The sequence below is a fragment of the Chiloscyllium plagiosum genome, chromosome 10 (assembly GCF_004010195.1).
Source record: "Chiloscyllium plagiosum isolate BGI_BamShark_2017 chromosome 10, ASM401019v2, whole genome shotgun sequence".
NCBI classification, from domain to species: domain Eukaryota; kingdom Metazoa; phylum Chordata; class Chondrichthyes; order Orectolobiformes; family Hemiscylliidae; genus Chiloscyllium; species Chiloscyllium plagiosum.
Genome location: NC_057719.1, coordinates 66,630,007 through 66,646,041, shown reverse-complemented (window position 1 = coordinate 66,646,041; position 16,035 = coordinate 66,630,007). Strand labels below are relative to the sequence as shown.

Genomic DNA, 16,035 nt, shown 5'->3' with positions numbered 1-16,035 from the left:
GTGCACTAATGTCATTCAGGGGAGGATGGTCTAGCCCACATGTGACTCCAGACCCACAGCAATGTGCTGGATTCTTAACTGCCTTCTGGGCAATTAGGGATTGGCCATAAATGATGGCCTAGCCAGCAACATCCTTACCCCATGAATGAACTAAAAAAAACTTCATAAATTCATGCAAAATGAATTCATTAATAATACTGTAACAGGGGGCCAAAACAAATCGTCCACAAGACGTGCTTGCATTATCTTCACATTAAGTTATGCACCTTTACAACACTTTAATTCAGTTCATTTATTCCATAAATATTTTTATACTTGTTCATACTTTTGTTGAGATAACTATCACACGCAAGCTCTTGCCCATTTCTTTCTGCCTCACAATATTCCTTGAATTTTTCTTTGGATTATATGTTCCCAAAATGTAGCAATTTTCTTTTAACTGAACAATTCACCATTTGGAAAATGCTTCAAATACTTTAACTACTGGTCAAAGCTCGATTCTTCCTTAGAAGAGAACAACTCAAGAAAAATCTTTGATCTTTTGGAAGTAGAGCAATGAAATAACTTTGAGCTTTGCTGTTTCAAGATGTGACCTAACATTTCTCATGTATGACATGAAAGCTACAAGAATGCCTTTAAACTAATAATGCTCAAATTCTCACAATGGAAATTTATGTTCTCAATAACCCCAGGTTCATTTGGCTGTACAACTAAAGTACACCTGCATGTCATATAGAGGTGAACATCATAAATGTGGAAAATGTAATGACCCATAAAATTCTGATATATTTAGAAGCCACTGAAAAATAACAAATTGCAATTGCATGTTAGCAGAAAAAGGTCATTTAGATCTGGATGTTCATTCAGATATTATGTGCATGTAACAAACAAGATCAAAGAATGCTTAGTCAAGGTTGAGCCTGTGTAAAATACAAATTTGTCATGAATGAATACCAGTAGCCGCTCACTATGACAATAATATACCATATACTTTGATTTCATATATATGGCTTATGTCTCTCTTATTAACAGAAAAACCCTATAAATCATTCTCTCTATAACATCACACTCAATACTACAGAGATTGCATAACCCACATTGACAACTTTATAAAAAGGGTTTTACTGCAGTAAAATACAATTTAATTGATGTCACATGAACACTTTGGAACTTACCAAGTGTACTATGCAATAAGCAATGTATATAACATAGAGTTGTCCATTCTTTATTTTTGTAAGATTTAACTCATGTCGCTACTAAAAATAATTTTAAGTAATGTCTCTGGTAGTTCACTCCATTGCTGAAGATGACAAGTGATTGATAGAAGGTAAATTGGAGGGTGTGTCAAGGGAAACACTGTGGAAATTAGAGTGAAAGTTATAAATCAGTATCTGCTAGAAGCTGAAGAATAGTTAATGCCTGCTAGAGAAAGTACTTGAGTGGGTATTATAATATCAGTTATGATGTGGAAGGGATTCTTTCAAAGGATAATGAGCATACCACAATGTGGTCTTACACTTATGGTACAGCAACATTCTTGGCATCTGGACACAGACAAGTAAAATACAAATAACAAAACAGACATTTAGAGCTGTGCAATGTCGGAGCAAGATCTCTTTCCAATAAAAAAATTACTGGATAATTTGGAAGACAGAAAAAGGAGAGCCAATGCATTACAGATGTAATCCAAAAAAGGGAGATTGAACATGATCCAAAATAGCAACAGGAATGAATAACTTCAGTCAGAATACTTTTACTAAGAATAGTTACTAAGAAAATTACAATGAATAATTTAAAGTTGGACAAATGTACCCAGACATAGTAAAGAAAGAGAGATAAATGTTGACTTGGAGCAAAAAACAAACCCAGTGAGTGATCATATTCCAACTACTAAAATGCCAGGTCAACCTCCACAGTTAAATGCATTACTGAGAATATATAATATTCAGAATCATGTACTTTGCTTTAATTGAAGTGTTATGAAATTTGACTCCTTCCATAACTGTTGACGTTATTTTAAAGATTTAGCACGCAATATTAAAATATAATGGCTATGACAAATGTGTTGTGCGTTATTCTCCTGTCATAGGTAAATCATTATTGCCACACATTAAAGCAACCTTGGATATTTTTGGATATTGAGCTTATAACCTTGTTTTATAAATGAAATGTAATATTCAAATTATAAGTAATATACGGTAAATGTTAAAATTCATCACTGAATGTTCTCTAAAATTAGAAGCTACGACTTAAGAAAGAATACTATTTATGATTATTTCCATCATGTCCATTCAATATAATCTCGATAGTAGGTTCATAAGAGTTGAGATATCACTTAAGTATGCTGCTGTTAACCTTCATTGATGGACAGACCTTGATTCTCTTTGAGATGGTATTGTGGTAGGTATAAATTCAGTTTGTGACCTGAGATTATTGCAATCTCACCTTTTCTGCTTGATTATGGGTCAGATGTTAAGAAGGTAGACACTTGGTGGATTCCCACCACACTAGAGGATTTGTTACTGTTGAAGGTGAAAAATGTAGCAGCCCAATACAACCAATTCTGCAGCATTGGTAAAGGTTATGAGGGCATTAAAAGGGCAGAGTGGTGAAAAAAAAGAAAAGAAACAATTTTTAGTCTTCATCAAAAGCTATGCCTTGCAGAAGTATATGCTGAGAGGTGATTGGAAGATAGAAACAGGATAGTGCAGTGTGTGTGTGTGTTTAGATGCAAGGTTACTGTGGTGCTGTTAGGATTACCATTTACATAAAGAGAGGCAATTAATGAAGCTATCCTCTGCCTTAACTCAAACTTTCACCAGGAGGGCCCAGGCAACAATATTGAGAAAGACTGATCGTCAAATTATCTCTGACTGCTGCCCACTTATGAGCAGAGTATCTAAATATATGCAGCAACTGAAGAGTGTGCATCTAGTTAAGTACTTTTGAAATGTACAGTCACTGCATAATATAGAAATGTGGAAAAAGTTTTTCAGCTGGAATGTGTCGTGAGGACCAAGGGTCACATTTATAATTCATGTAAGTGCAGATTGATGTGTCTCCACTTGTGCAGCTTATTATCTAACGTGGGACAATCTTGCCTTTTCTTACTGACTTGAAACATTAACTCTGGCTTTCATCACAGATGCTGCCTTACCTAATACATTTTCCCAGCATTTTCTATTCTTGGTTCAGATTTCCTGCATCTGCTGCATTTTACCAGTGCCTTACCTCTCCCTTGTTCCAACTTCTTCAATTCATCCATGATAAAGAGCATGTGCCTAAAGGGAATACCTGATGTTGAGGAGCCTTCATGGTGGGTGAATGAAGGCAAAATATCCCACTAATATCACACTTCCATCAGCAGTCAGAAATAAGTACTACAAGAATGCCAAATTACCAACAAGTTGATCATTCCTCAAACTGTTACCAATCTTCAAACTCAGAAATTCCTTGCTTCTACTAGTCTTACCTCATCCAGCCAAAAGGAACACACTATATTTTTAATTCTAAATAACCTCAAATGTATCATAAAACCAGAAAACCTTGAACACTGCCAACGACTCTCATTGAAATACTGCGTATTCCAATTCATTAGATGACTTGGAGATCGACAGACAAATCAAATTGTGTTTGGATATCCAGAGGGTTCAATTTTGAAATGGAAATTTGATAGAAATGTCATCTGCCCAGTTTTCCAGTCGAAAAAAATCAAATGAATTTACACACACAAATATGGAACTGTGGAGACAGTAATGGTTCTACTGGGATTATACTTTCAAAGGGTGTAGAAGGTACAAAATTTGGAGAGGTTATAACGTGGAAGCTGGCAACAGACTTCAGGAAGACTTCACGTCCCAAATGCATCCATGCATTTGTGAAGCCTGTTTACCACTAGAATGAAGTTCTTGTAAGTAAGTAATTACAACATTTTAAACTTTTTATGACTTCTTGAGTAGGGTAATTCAGACGTGAAGACTGAGAAACTAATGGCATTTAAAATCAGAAAGACACACCTTGTTGAAGTAGTAATGACTTTTATGGTACAGAAAGAACACTTCAAAGATGATGATGTCTGACACTTGAATCTAAATTCTCCTCCACTCTTCTCAGCCCCAATCAATAATCTTGAAAACTGGACTTGGCCAATGTAAAAAAAACCTAATCAAATACTGTTACAAGTGAGACACAAATTTGACAGGGTACAAGTAAACATTAATGATCAAAACAACTAGATAGAGCATATAATTGCCAGATCACAATTCAAACCTGAAGGGAAGAGAAAAGATGCTGCCACAAATTTGTCGTCATGATGGTTCAGATGATACAACAACTGATTTCAGGATATCTACGGAACCTAACTAGAACTAATATAGAGATAGGAACAAGGTAAATAGTATATATGGTGAAGATAAGGATTTGCATACAGTAGGCATATTTAGCATCCATTTACAAACAGAATATATTGATTAAAAATTCCTTTTTACTTGCTATTTTATGCACTATGGAAGGATTGAAAGTTATATTAGGTTCAGAGAATTGAAACAATGGAGCTGGAATAATAACTACAATAGTAATTCAGAACAGTATAATTTGTCATTTGAATCCAAAGTTGCTACGATACTAGTGTACCAGCTATCGGCCAGATTAGTGTATCCCATTTCTGGCCTTGCCAGCAGTGATTCTGAACCTAACTGGTCACAATTCAGATTTGGCCACCACCAGTTACACCATCTGCAATGTTTTGATATTCCTGCTAGACTTGATGGGCTGAATCGCCTAATTTCTGCTCCAATGCCTTGTGGTCTTATGGTAATTAAAATTGGATTGCTTGATTGTCTATTTGTTTTACAATTTAAGTTTAGCATCCACTGAAGTCTGTTATTTAGTATATAAAGTTGAAAATAAACTCGTCAGTGAAAATCATAATTGAATCTTGATTTCAAGAAGGCATTCCAAACTTAGCCTTAATTAAGGTAACAGTGCAAAGTATCTCCAAGAGACTTCATATGAAATTTGACTATGATGATGAGGAACATTTCAGGCACGGTATACTTCCCCTTTTCTCTTGCTGGTATGTGTTTTTTCTTCCAGATCAATGCTGACTTCCAGATAAAATGTTATGGATTACACTGTGAAGTATTTGAAACTGGATCTGGATTGATCAATGGCAAGGTTCTGTCAATCAATCAGTCTTAGATTTTCATAGACCTAGATGTATGAGTTTTTGAAGTTTGCAGCAGAAAGCAAATCTCACTCAGTCTGTAACAGACAAAACCAAAAGTAAAACTGTTAAAAGCGCACTGTTTCAGTGAACTAGTTATAAACTGAGTTCTGAAGAATGATCACTGTACATGAAACATTAACTCTGCTTTCTCTCCACAGATGCTGCCAGACCTGCTGAGTTTCTCCAGCAATTTTGGTTTCTGTTCAAAATTTCCAGCACCTGTAGTTCATTTTTAAAATTTTAGTGTTTAAATTTAGTGTTATGGCAACATGGTGGCTCAGTGATTAGTACTGCTGCCTCACAACACCAGGGACATGGGCTGGATTCCAGCCTCAGGTGACTGTCTGTGTGGAGTTTGCACATTCTCCCCATGTCTGTTGGGGTTTCCTCCCAAGGTCCAAAAATGTGCAGTTTAAGTGGACTAGCCATGCTATGTTGCCCAGTGTCCAGGGATATGTAGGCTGGATGGATCATTCATGGGAAATGCAGGGTTACAGAAATGGGGTGGGTCTGAGTGGGATGCTGTTTGGAGGGTCAATTGGAACTCGATGGGCCAAATGGCCTGTTTCCACAATGTAGGGATTCCATGATTCTATGAACTCTACTACACGGTGGTTCAGTGGTTAGCACAGCTGCCTCACAGCTCAATTCCAGCCTTGGGTGACCGCATGGAGTTTGCACATTCTCCCCATGTCTACGTGGGTTTCCACTGGGTGCTCTGTTTTCCTCCCACAGCCTAAGGATGTGCATGTTAAGTGAACTCGTCAAGCTAAATTGCCCACAGTGTGCAGGCAAGGTGGGTTAGCCGTGGAGAAAGTGGCCTGCTTCCGCATTATATGGATTCTACGATGATCTCTTCCATGTATGCCCACCATATATGCTCTGCTGTCTGTCAGGATTCCCTTTTCTCTTGCTCACCATCATTTCTTTCATTGTCACTCCTAGCGTTTGACAAGGCATTTGGAAAACTTGTTTCTGCAGCCACAGTTCTGAAAAAGGGCCACTGGACTTGAAACATTTAACCCTGTTTTCTCTCCTCAGATCGGTTTCAGGTTTCCAGCATTCACAGTTCTTTGTTTAATTTTAATGTATCTCATTCAAATCTGAAATCTAGTCTCAAGGTCTTCATAATTCCTCAAGTTGACACTGTTGACAGGGAATCAAAGGAATTATGAGAAGCTGCCCCATCCTATCTTCTGAATTGGTGCCTTTGGCTGTTGTTACTTATTTGCCTTTTCTCCTTCTAAGCCTACAATATTGCTGTAGAGTTGAGTTGACATGCCTTGTTTGTGTACAAATGTGAGTTTTTGGGATTGAAGGGACACAGTTTAATTTTGTACAGAAGTTTAGTTGATACCAAGTTTTACCTGTTGTCTAAAGAATAAGTTTATTTTTAATAAATGAGTTATGTGAATTAATTGAAGAAACTTAGTGAAAGTTTCTTTTGTTCTAGGCAACAGTAATAAAGAGAAACAAATTCACCATTTTGGTGATCAAATGAAACATTTAGACTTTTGGTATGGCTTGTTGAGTAGTGGGGCTTATTTGCCAATGCATTTCTCCTGTCAGAATTGTAATAAAAGCTTCCAAAATCCTATTTTAGTGAAGCCAGCTGATAATTGATAAGACATTTGTCTCTGTGAACTACACTTACAAAAATCCTGATGAATCCACTCCCACTCCTTGTGAAAATGGGAAGCATTCATGTTCAGCGAAATACAATTTTTAGCCACTTCTACCATTTTCATCATGACAGGGAGGTTCTCTGTCAAGGTGAAAATCTAGGCCCCAGTCTCTAGGTGATGCCAAAGGATAGGTTTGGAGGTATTAATGATACTTCTTCAAAGTAACTTGAAGCTTCCACTTTGAGTTTTATTGTGTTGATTATTTGTTTTTGAACATTTTAATTTACAAGCCATTTTTAACCAGGATGATTTTGAACTAATTCAATGTTAAGCATGGTATAAATAATGAGCATCACCTTTTAAATCTATTCCATCATGCAATAGAGGTCACAACAGGTGAAGAAATATGAACAAATGTTACTTTAAAAAACTAGCAATTGCTCAAACCTGAATACAGCATATTAATATAATTGTACATACAAGGTCTCAATGCTTGTTTTAGGCCTGTGCTCAGGACATCTCAACAGTGTGTTATGCCTCACTGGGGTAGTGCTCTAGAGGGCAAACTTTGCTATTTTTGGAGTCATAATATTAAATATTTTATAGAAGTACACAATATTCCCCAATTTACTTGTGTTTTAAACCGAGGTCAATAGAATGCATGGACCACCTTTGTATACTTAACGAAGTTGACTATTTATTACAAATAGATCGGGTCTAACTACAGATAAACAACTAATATGTAACTCTACTTATTAAAGCTCAGCTCCTTTAAAGACTTCCCCTCTACACTCACATACAGACTGACACAGACATGGAAAAAAGAGACATGGGTGTATGGATAGAGACAAAAACTGGGAAGACAGTTCATGGTCCTTGTCCGTAGGTTTGTGCTGGTCAGAATAATGCTGCTTCTCAATCTTCTTTCTCCACAAGGTGTTCTAGGAGACACAAGGTGACCGGTTCTGAATTATAAAGGTCTTTGACTTATCAATGATAAGTCACAGTAACCGGAAAGGGAAAATAAACTGGGTATCTTAAGCTTTTTAACTGCAGAGCAAAACCAGCTCCTTCTTCTCCAGAACTCCAATGGTTTCTGCCAAAAGATTCATGCTCACTTGTTGTTCAGCTAACTGAGAACCAATTGCACTGTTACTGGCAGGCAGAAAGTCTTTGTCATTGATAACTAGGCACTAGTTCACAGACCAATCAATTATGTTTTGTCAGTCAAAGCTCTTTCCATACACACCTTAACTCCAATTTATCCTCAAACTTGGCTCAAACCTGCCTACAAACCAGCACCAGGTGTGTAAACAGCACTTGTCTTGAATACAGGTTACTTTACTTTTAAAAGGTGTAGCAATCCTTAAAGCAGCTCTTTTCTGTTTCAGTCCACAATCAAAAATCTCGGAAGCTAAAAATATATGGTTTTTACAAGTGCCAGATCCTATATGGTGGCTGATATATTTCTGTCACTATTCAATTGCACCCTCAATGTTAAATGTTTGATATATTTCATTTCATTTTCTGAGCATCATGTTTACAACAGAAACTGCTTGGTTATATGAAGTGAAGTATAATATACTTTACCACCCTCACCAATGGGTCAGAAATTTTTGAAGCCTAAATAACCACATGCAAATTTACAGTCTTCCTCCATATTGAAAGGACATCATTGTTCGTGCAGAAAGATCCACAACTGAAGTAAACCAAAAAACTGAAATACCAAACTTCTGCAGTAATATTGTAGGATGCTGCAAAATCGCAGAGACTCAGTTTGACAGAGGTAAGTCTAAAAGTGAACTTGCACCTTCCCTAGCCAATAAGATGCTTTCCAGCGACCCTGTTAATTTGGAGTGGTTAGCAGTGGCGAATATTGATCCAACATAACTAACTAACCTCTGACATGAACCACGTGCACGTTTCACTTTGCTCTTCATCAGAGCCGGATCCATGTAAAACTGCAGCATTACTGATTTTTGCACAATAATAGACTTGGAAAGGGTAATTTTTCACAAATAATCAATGTTCTTTTATGCTAAATATGCTTGAGGTTAATACTTTATAATGGGACTGCATACCAAAAACATTTGAAGAACATGATTTTACCCTCATACAATTTTGAAACATCTAATAAAATTTAAAGAATCCGGCATTTCATCTTTCAGCTAAAACAGTCTTATAGCAACATGTCAGATAATTAGCTGAAATATGATACCTTTTCTGTGATTCTTCAAGATGTGCTTCTTCTACCTTAAGATCATTCTTTGCTAGGAATAAAAAAAAAACAAGTTCTATTATGCAATAGCAGAAACAAATGCCATACTGTTGTAGTGACAGTACAGTAAAAATGTAGCTTTATTGAAGTTTTATTCTTAAATTAAGACTGCAGTGTGTTTTGTACTTTTGTGACAATAAATTGTGAAATAAACCAGGGATCTATATCTTATCAATTTGCAGCAATAATGCCAAAAGACATGAAATAACCATTAAGACAATCATCATACAAAACCATTAGCTAGATAACTAGAACCAGCACCAATGACATAATAAGATTAAGATCATTTGACATTACAGAGCAGATCTCAAGGCTGTAACCTGATGTCAATGCTCAGGTAATTGTTATCCACCACTCCAATATTGTTCTTGAGGCTTACTGCATCAACTGAAAACCTTGATCGCATCATTTTCTTAAAATCAGGAAATTATTTTCCATGTAGTTATTAATCAGTGGGTTCAACTTTATTAAACAGTATTTGCATGGTTGTGATGCTTGAACTAAATAGTGAAGTTTTAATTAAAAATTGTGTCATAAGATCACAAAATTGTTACAGTGCAGAAAGAAGCCATTTGACCCATTGTGCTTATGCTGATCCTCTGAGCATTTTAACGTAGTGCCTTTTCCCCATAACCCTGCATGTTGTTTCCATTTAAATAAACACCCAATAGCATCATGGTTGCCTCAAATGAATTTGCCTCCATTACACTTTTAGGCAGCGCATTCCCAACCCTGAGTATTGCTTTGTGAAAACATTTATCTCACCAATTTGCAAGGAACATTAAAACTTTTATGTTTTATGTTATATAAAAGTTTTATGCTAATCACAAACTTTGACAATGTGCCCATATATGTCAGGAAAAGTAAGGGCCCTAATACTAACCCCTAGGGGATTCCACTACAAACCTGCTTCCATCCCAAAAACTGCCCACTAACCATTAGTCTTTATTAGCCATTATTCAACAATTTTGTTCTGTTGCTACTATCCCTTTTAATCCATGCCCTATACTTCCCTTAAAGGTCTGGCACTGTGTCAAATGCCTTTTGGAAATTCTTGTACATGGTATCACCAGCCCTTCTCTCACCAACCTTCTTTATTATTTCTCTAAAGAACTCCAGCAATTTAATTTGAAATGAGTTTCTTTAACAAATCCATGTTGACTTTTCCAAATCCACCTGCATTTTTCCATGTAACTATTAAATCTGTCCTGAATACTTAATTCTAGAAGATTTCTCACCTCTGAAGTTAAACTGTCTGGTATGTAATTCTGGGCTTATATTCGCAAACATCTTAAATGCACAAGAGGAATGCACTACTCATCTGTCATAGCAAGAAGGCCACAAAGACAATGGTACACTGGCGACAAGGTAACTAAAGCATCAGCAGCAATGCTCTGAAGTGGTCAGCAATCATGTTTATGTTAATGAGGTTTTAGCCCCATAATATGTTCTCAGCAATTTAGCAGCACAGAATATGCTCAGGTCTTTAGACCAACAAGTAGGTTTTTCCAGTTTCCACTCCAGTTTATGCCTTAATTAATCCAGTTATGCTGGTATTGCTGCCCCAATGCCTGAGGAAATTCAAGGCCCTGATAATTATCCTCATAATTATCTACTATGTTTTGATAATGTCATCTAATGTAAAATCACAGGGAGGTGAGAGATGGTCTGTTACATTACCAGAGAAGATTGAAAAGCCCAAGGAAAGCGGAGGAAGATTATAGCAATTAAACTACTTTCAAACCAGTGATGAATGAGTCTGATATATTACTGTTTGATGGAAAGGATCACATTAAATGGCTAAATGAAGTAATATTTCCAATAAAAAATGCAAATGCAAGTCTATAGCAGTTTCAAGTCTTTAATTTTCATTTAGGCAGTGACATTTACAGAATTGAATCAAATTAATGAATGGTTAAACTTCTCCTCTTTCCCATAATGTGGAGATGCTGGTGTTGGTCTCGGGTGGACAAAGTTAAAGGTCACATAATACCTGGTTATCATCCAATGGATTTATTTAAAATCACAAGCTTTTGGAGCGCTGCTCCTTCATTAGCTGAAGCCCTTGTTGAGGTATAAATTACCTTTTTTTAATAGATATTTTTATTAGAAATTTAACATTTTTACAAGTTTACAAAAATAAACAAAACTCTCAAGTACAAACATTGATATACAATTAAATCTTAAATATATAATAACCAAAATTTAACAAAAGAAAAATATCGAGAAAAAAAAACAAAACTCAACTAACTACTAATCTAACCTACAACTAACCAGAGTGTATATTTAAGTCCATTACATTATTCAAATAAGAGAAAGAGAAAAAAACAACAAAAAAAACAACAGATAACATAGAAATTGGGTAGTGAGATACATGCTCGAAATGTGTTAACATTAAATGTAACAAAACCCGTATTCGTGCGGGATTCCTCTCCCAAGGAGCCCCGGACCAGCCAGGTTCATAATCTCAATTAAATAAAAGCCCTTGTTAGGATAGCCGAAATATCTGTATTCATATAATTCAAGGGCTGCCATATTTTATAAAATAATTCGGTCTTTCGGTGCACTATATTTGTAAGGAAGTCAAGGGGAATACATTCCATAATTAATCTGTGCCAATTTGAAAGTCCAGGGGGGCCCTCAGCCGCCCAGTTCACCAAAATATTTTTCCTTGCACAGAAAGAGAGAATAGAAAATAGTCTCTTCCCGTGCATGTCCAGGGAGGATAAGTTCGAAAAGCCCAAAAGGAGAGATACGGGGTCGACTTTAATTTCCATTCCTAAAATTTCTGTCAGGGCACTTGCTACTTTAGTCCAGTATCTACGGATCTTATGACAGGTCCATAGACAATGTACAAGAGCGCCCACCTCTATTTTACATTTGGGACACATGGGGATGCCCCTGCCTTAAATTTTGCCAATCGATCCGGTGCTATATGGGCCCTATGAAGTGGCACTTGCTACTTTAGTCCAGTATCTACGGATCTTATGACAGGTCCATAGACAATGTACAAGAGCGCCAACCTCTATTTTACATTTGGGACACATTGGGGATGCCCCTGCCTTAAATTTTGCCAATCGATCCGGTGCTATATGGGCCGTATGAAGTATCTTCAGCTGGATCGCCTGATAAATTACCTTATATATTGTAAAATAATATTGAGCTTTAACTTCATTCTCAGATGGACATCTAAGAAAATAAATCTGAGCAAGTGCAGGAAAGAACTTTAATCTTTATTTTTACGTTAATCAAACCTAGAACTGGTTGTTCGATTCCATTATCAGTTCCTTCCAGGCATTTGCAAGGCGGTGGGCCCAGAGTATTTGGTAGCTCGGCAGTGCTGTCATTGCAAAAATGGCAGTTAGCCCCATTTATCAATTCTTTAAAAAAATTTGCAGTGAGAGCTTTGTTCTCAGCCTTTGCTTAATGGCAGCACACTTGCAGCGAAGCAAGGTAAAGGTAAAAGTCGCCAAAGCCTTACTGGACCATGGGACTACTCTCTCATTAGACAGAGAGATGACTGGTGATGGTTTAACTGAGGGTAACCACACCTCAGGCGGGGGAAAAGAGGTTGAGAAAGAGACTCGTTCCTGGTAACCTCAACTGGTGTAGAAATTGAACCCATGCTGTTGGCATCACACTGCATTGCAGACCAGCTATCCAGCTGAGCTAAACAACCCTACGTTAAGAATAAACAAACCCCCCCACACTCAAGACTGGCACTTCCATTTCGTACTGGGGGAGTGATGTGTATTTTTGAGGACCTTGTCAAGATTATGATGCCATATTCCCCATGCAAGTTGACCATATCCAGTTTTACCTCACAATCAGCTGATTCAACCCCTCCACTGCTTCTAACTGAAGGGGAGCCTGTTGACAGAATCTACTTGGATTTTCAGAAGGTATTTAATAAGGTTCCATAAAGGATTAGTACACAAAGTAGGAGTTCATACTATAATGGGTAACATACTATCATGGATGACTGACTGAAAACAGAGACTTGCATGAACAGATCATTTTCAGATTGACAGTATGTGACAAGTGGGGTCCCGCAGACTTCGATGTTGGGCCCTCAACGTTTTGCAATTTATATCAAAACCTAGGTGAGGGAATGAAGACATGGTGACTAAATATGGAGGTGACATGAGGACAGGTGGTAAAGTGGGAAGATGATCAGATGCAAATCAAGAACAGAAGGGCTAAGTGAATGGGTAGAAAGATCTGTCAGGTGGCGTATAATATAAATGTCAGATGTCAAAGGTCTGATGTCTGGCAATGAACCAAATGTCTTTTGGAAATTCTTGTACATCATATCAACAGTCTTCCCCTCATCAACCTTCTTTGCTACCTCTCCAAAAAACTCCAGCAATCTAATTAGACATGATTTTCTTTAACAAATGTATGGTGGCTCTTCCGAATACACCCAGGTTTTTCCATGTTTTATTAATATTAATTCTATCCTGAATAATCGATTCTAGAAGATTTCCCACCTCTGAAGTTAAACTGTCTGGTGAGTAATTGCTTCAGGGGCTGACGCCTACTTCTGTTCCTAACTGTACGTTTTCATGTAAATTGTCTCATTGAAAAAGCAATGTGCCACATCAAACAAGCAACAATTTCTTAGCTTAATATTGGGACAACTGAAACTACTGAATTTGGCCCCTTCCACAAACTCTGTTCCCTATCCATGAACTGCACCCCTTTTTCTGGCAACTGCCAGAGGTTGAACCACAAGATCAGTAAACATAACATCTTTCACCTCTGTACCGTCACCTCAGCACACTTATTGCTGAAACCATCTTCCCTGCCTTATTTATCTCTGGACTCAACTAGCCTGCCTTTCATTTTGCATTTTTCTTAAGCCATCCAAAATTCTTAACAAATCCTGTTCACCCAACAACTCTGACTCATAGCTTGACAATGTATCAATTAAAAAAATCATCCCGGTTTTAAACACCTCCATAGTCTTGGCATTCGGTCCTTGGTTTTTAATTCAGGATGGGAAACCTAATGGTCGGATCATTTACTTGTGTAATATATTTTATGTCTCAGATCTATGCAAAAATATACATCTGTGTGTGTTTCTACAATTGGTTAATTTTCTCTAAGTCTACACCCAATCTTCACCAAGCGTACGCAATCAAGCACAGTAAGCATAAATCAGTTATCAGACTCTCAATCAAACACAGAAGAATTGAACACTACATTAGGTCCTGACTCCACAAAGCAATCATCAACTGGGCCTGTGATGATGGCCAATTACTGACAAAGCAGGTGATTGCCATGATAGCCTCTATTGCTGATGGCAGAGTGGTGCTTAGATGTGGTTAAATAGTGAACTAAAAGTTACTGTGTATAATCTTACAGAAAAATCTCCAGTGGCAATTGCTTTTCCTCATTAAAAAAATTCATTGCTCTCCTCAGTGAACCCAACAGCTGTGCAATAACATGATCCAGATTGTTTGGCTTCAGTGGCCTGCACTTTGAAGATCACATTTTGGCACTCCAACGTTTATGAACTAGCTCCTCAAGGAGGTAATGAGCAGTTCACTGGAGACAAGCAAGATCTCAGCTCCCTTCACTACCTTGCTCTCATATCGAAAATAGCAGCTCATCCCAAAAATATGAGGACATTAATATGTGCCATTCAGAAACACTTCTTTCAGAATGCGTCTGCTCTTGTATTTGTTACCCAAGTGCAGCACGGTGGCCCAGTAGTTAGCACTGCTGCCTCACAGCACCAGGGACTTGGGTTCGATTCCAGCTTCAGCTGACAATGCACATACTCTCTGTGTCCGCATGGGTTCACTCAGGAAGCTCTGGTTTCCTCCCACAGTCCAAGATGTGCAGGTTAGGTGAATTGACTATACTAAATTGCCCATAGTGTACAGGGATGTGTATCTTAGGTGCATTAGTCAGGGGAAATGTAGAGTAATCGGCTGGGGGATTGGTTCTGGGTGGGATACTCTTCAGAGGGTCAGTGAGGACTTGTTGGGAATTTCCACATTGTAGGGAAGCTATGAGAGCTGAAATCCCAGCCTCTATGCCTGTAACCTCAACCAATCTCAGATTCTTTTGGGATACCTGTATTCCTCTAAATCTGACCTCTAGCAAATCTCAATTTTCAATGCTGTACCATTGATGAATATATTTTCAACTGATTAGTTCTTAAAGCCTGGAAGCCACTCTAACATTCGTCTCTCTCCTTTAAAATATTCCTTGAAACCTAACTCTTTCACCAAACCTTTGGGATATTCTGTCCTAATAACTCCATATGTGACTTTGTGAAAAAGTGAGGATTGCAGATGCTGGAGATCGGAGTTGAGAGTGTGGTGCTGGAAAAGCACAGCAGGTAAGGCAGCATCCGAGGAGCAGGAGAATCGATGTTTTGGTCATATGCCTTCAGCAGGAATAAGTTTTATGGCCTGGGGGGAGGGGGGGGGGGGGGAGGGAGGTGGGAGAGGTAAAATGAGGGGCAATCTCCTTTTGGAGAACCAGTGGCCTTCAGAGGTTTTCTGGAGAAACAGAATGTGCTGCACAGCTCTATTGGGAAAGCAGCAGGTAGCGTCCAGTTTGTGAGCCTCGGTATGTCTCACATTGACAAGCAATGGGCATTCAACAGCACTCTTGAAAACCAAGGCAGAAACACAACGCAAAAACAAGGAAGTAAGTGCAGTGTCAAGCCCAGCCTTCACGTCTTAATAAACATCGACAGTCCAAGATGGAAGAGTCCAAAAGGAAAGGGAAAAGGGCCCCCTCCCCCGACTTTACGGCAAATAGCTGGTTTTACATTCAGATTTCTTCTGAGAGAGCAGCATGCCATCAAATTGGTAGGTGAGCTTCTTCTTGATCTTGCGGATCTCGCCAGTCTTGCCGTAGTTCCTCAGGGCCCGCGCCATCTTCTG

At 38.0% G+C, this 16,035-nt stretch overlaps 1 protein-coding gene across 5 annotated transcripts in view; it reads right to left on the bottom strand.

Annotated features, from left to right (window-relative positions):
* fmn1 (formin 1) overlaps positions 1 to 16,035 on the bottom strand; it is a 367,109-nt gene that overhangs the window by 85,426 nt on the left and 265,648 nt on the right. For all 5 annotated transcript variants that reach the window (XM_043697987.1, XM_043697990.1, XM_043697988.1 and 2 more), the window contains one exon: positions 9,071 to 9,122. In XM_043697987.1, coding sequence (XP_043553922.1) covers positions 9,071 to 9,122 — 52 coding nt within the window. The remainder of the gene's footprint in view (positions 1 to 9,070; positions 9,123 to 16,035) is intronic.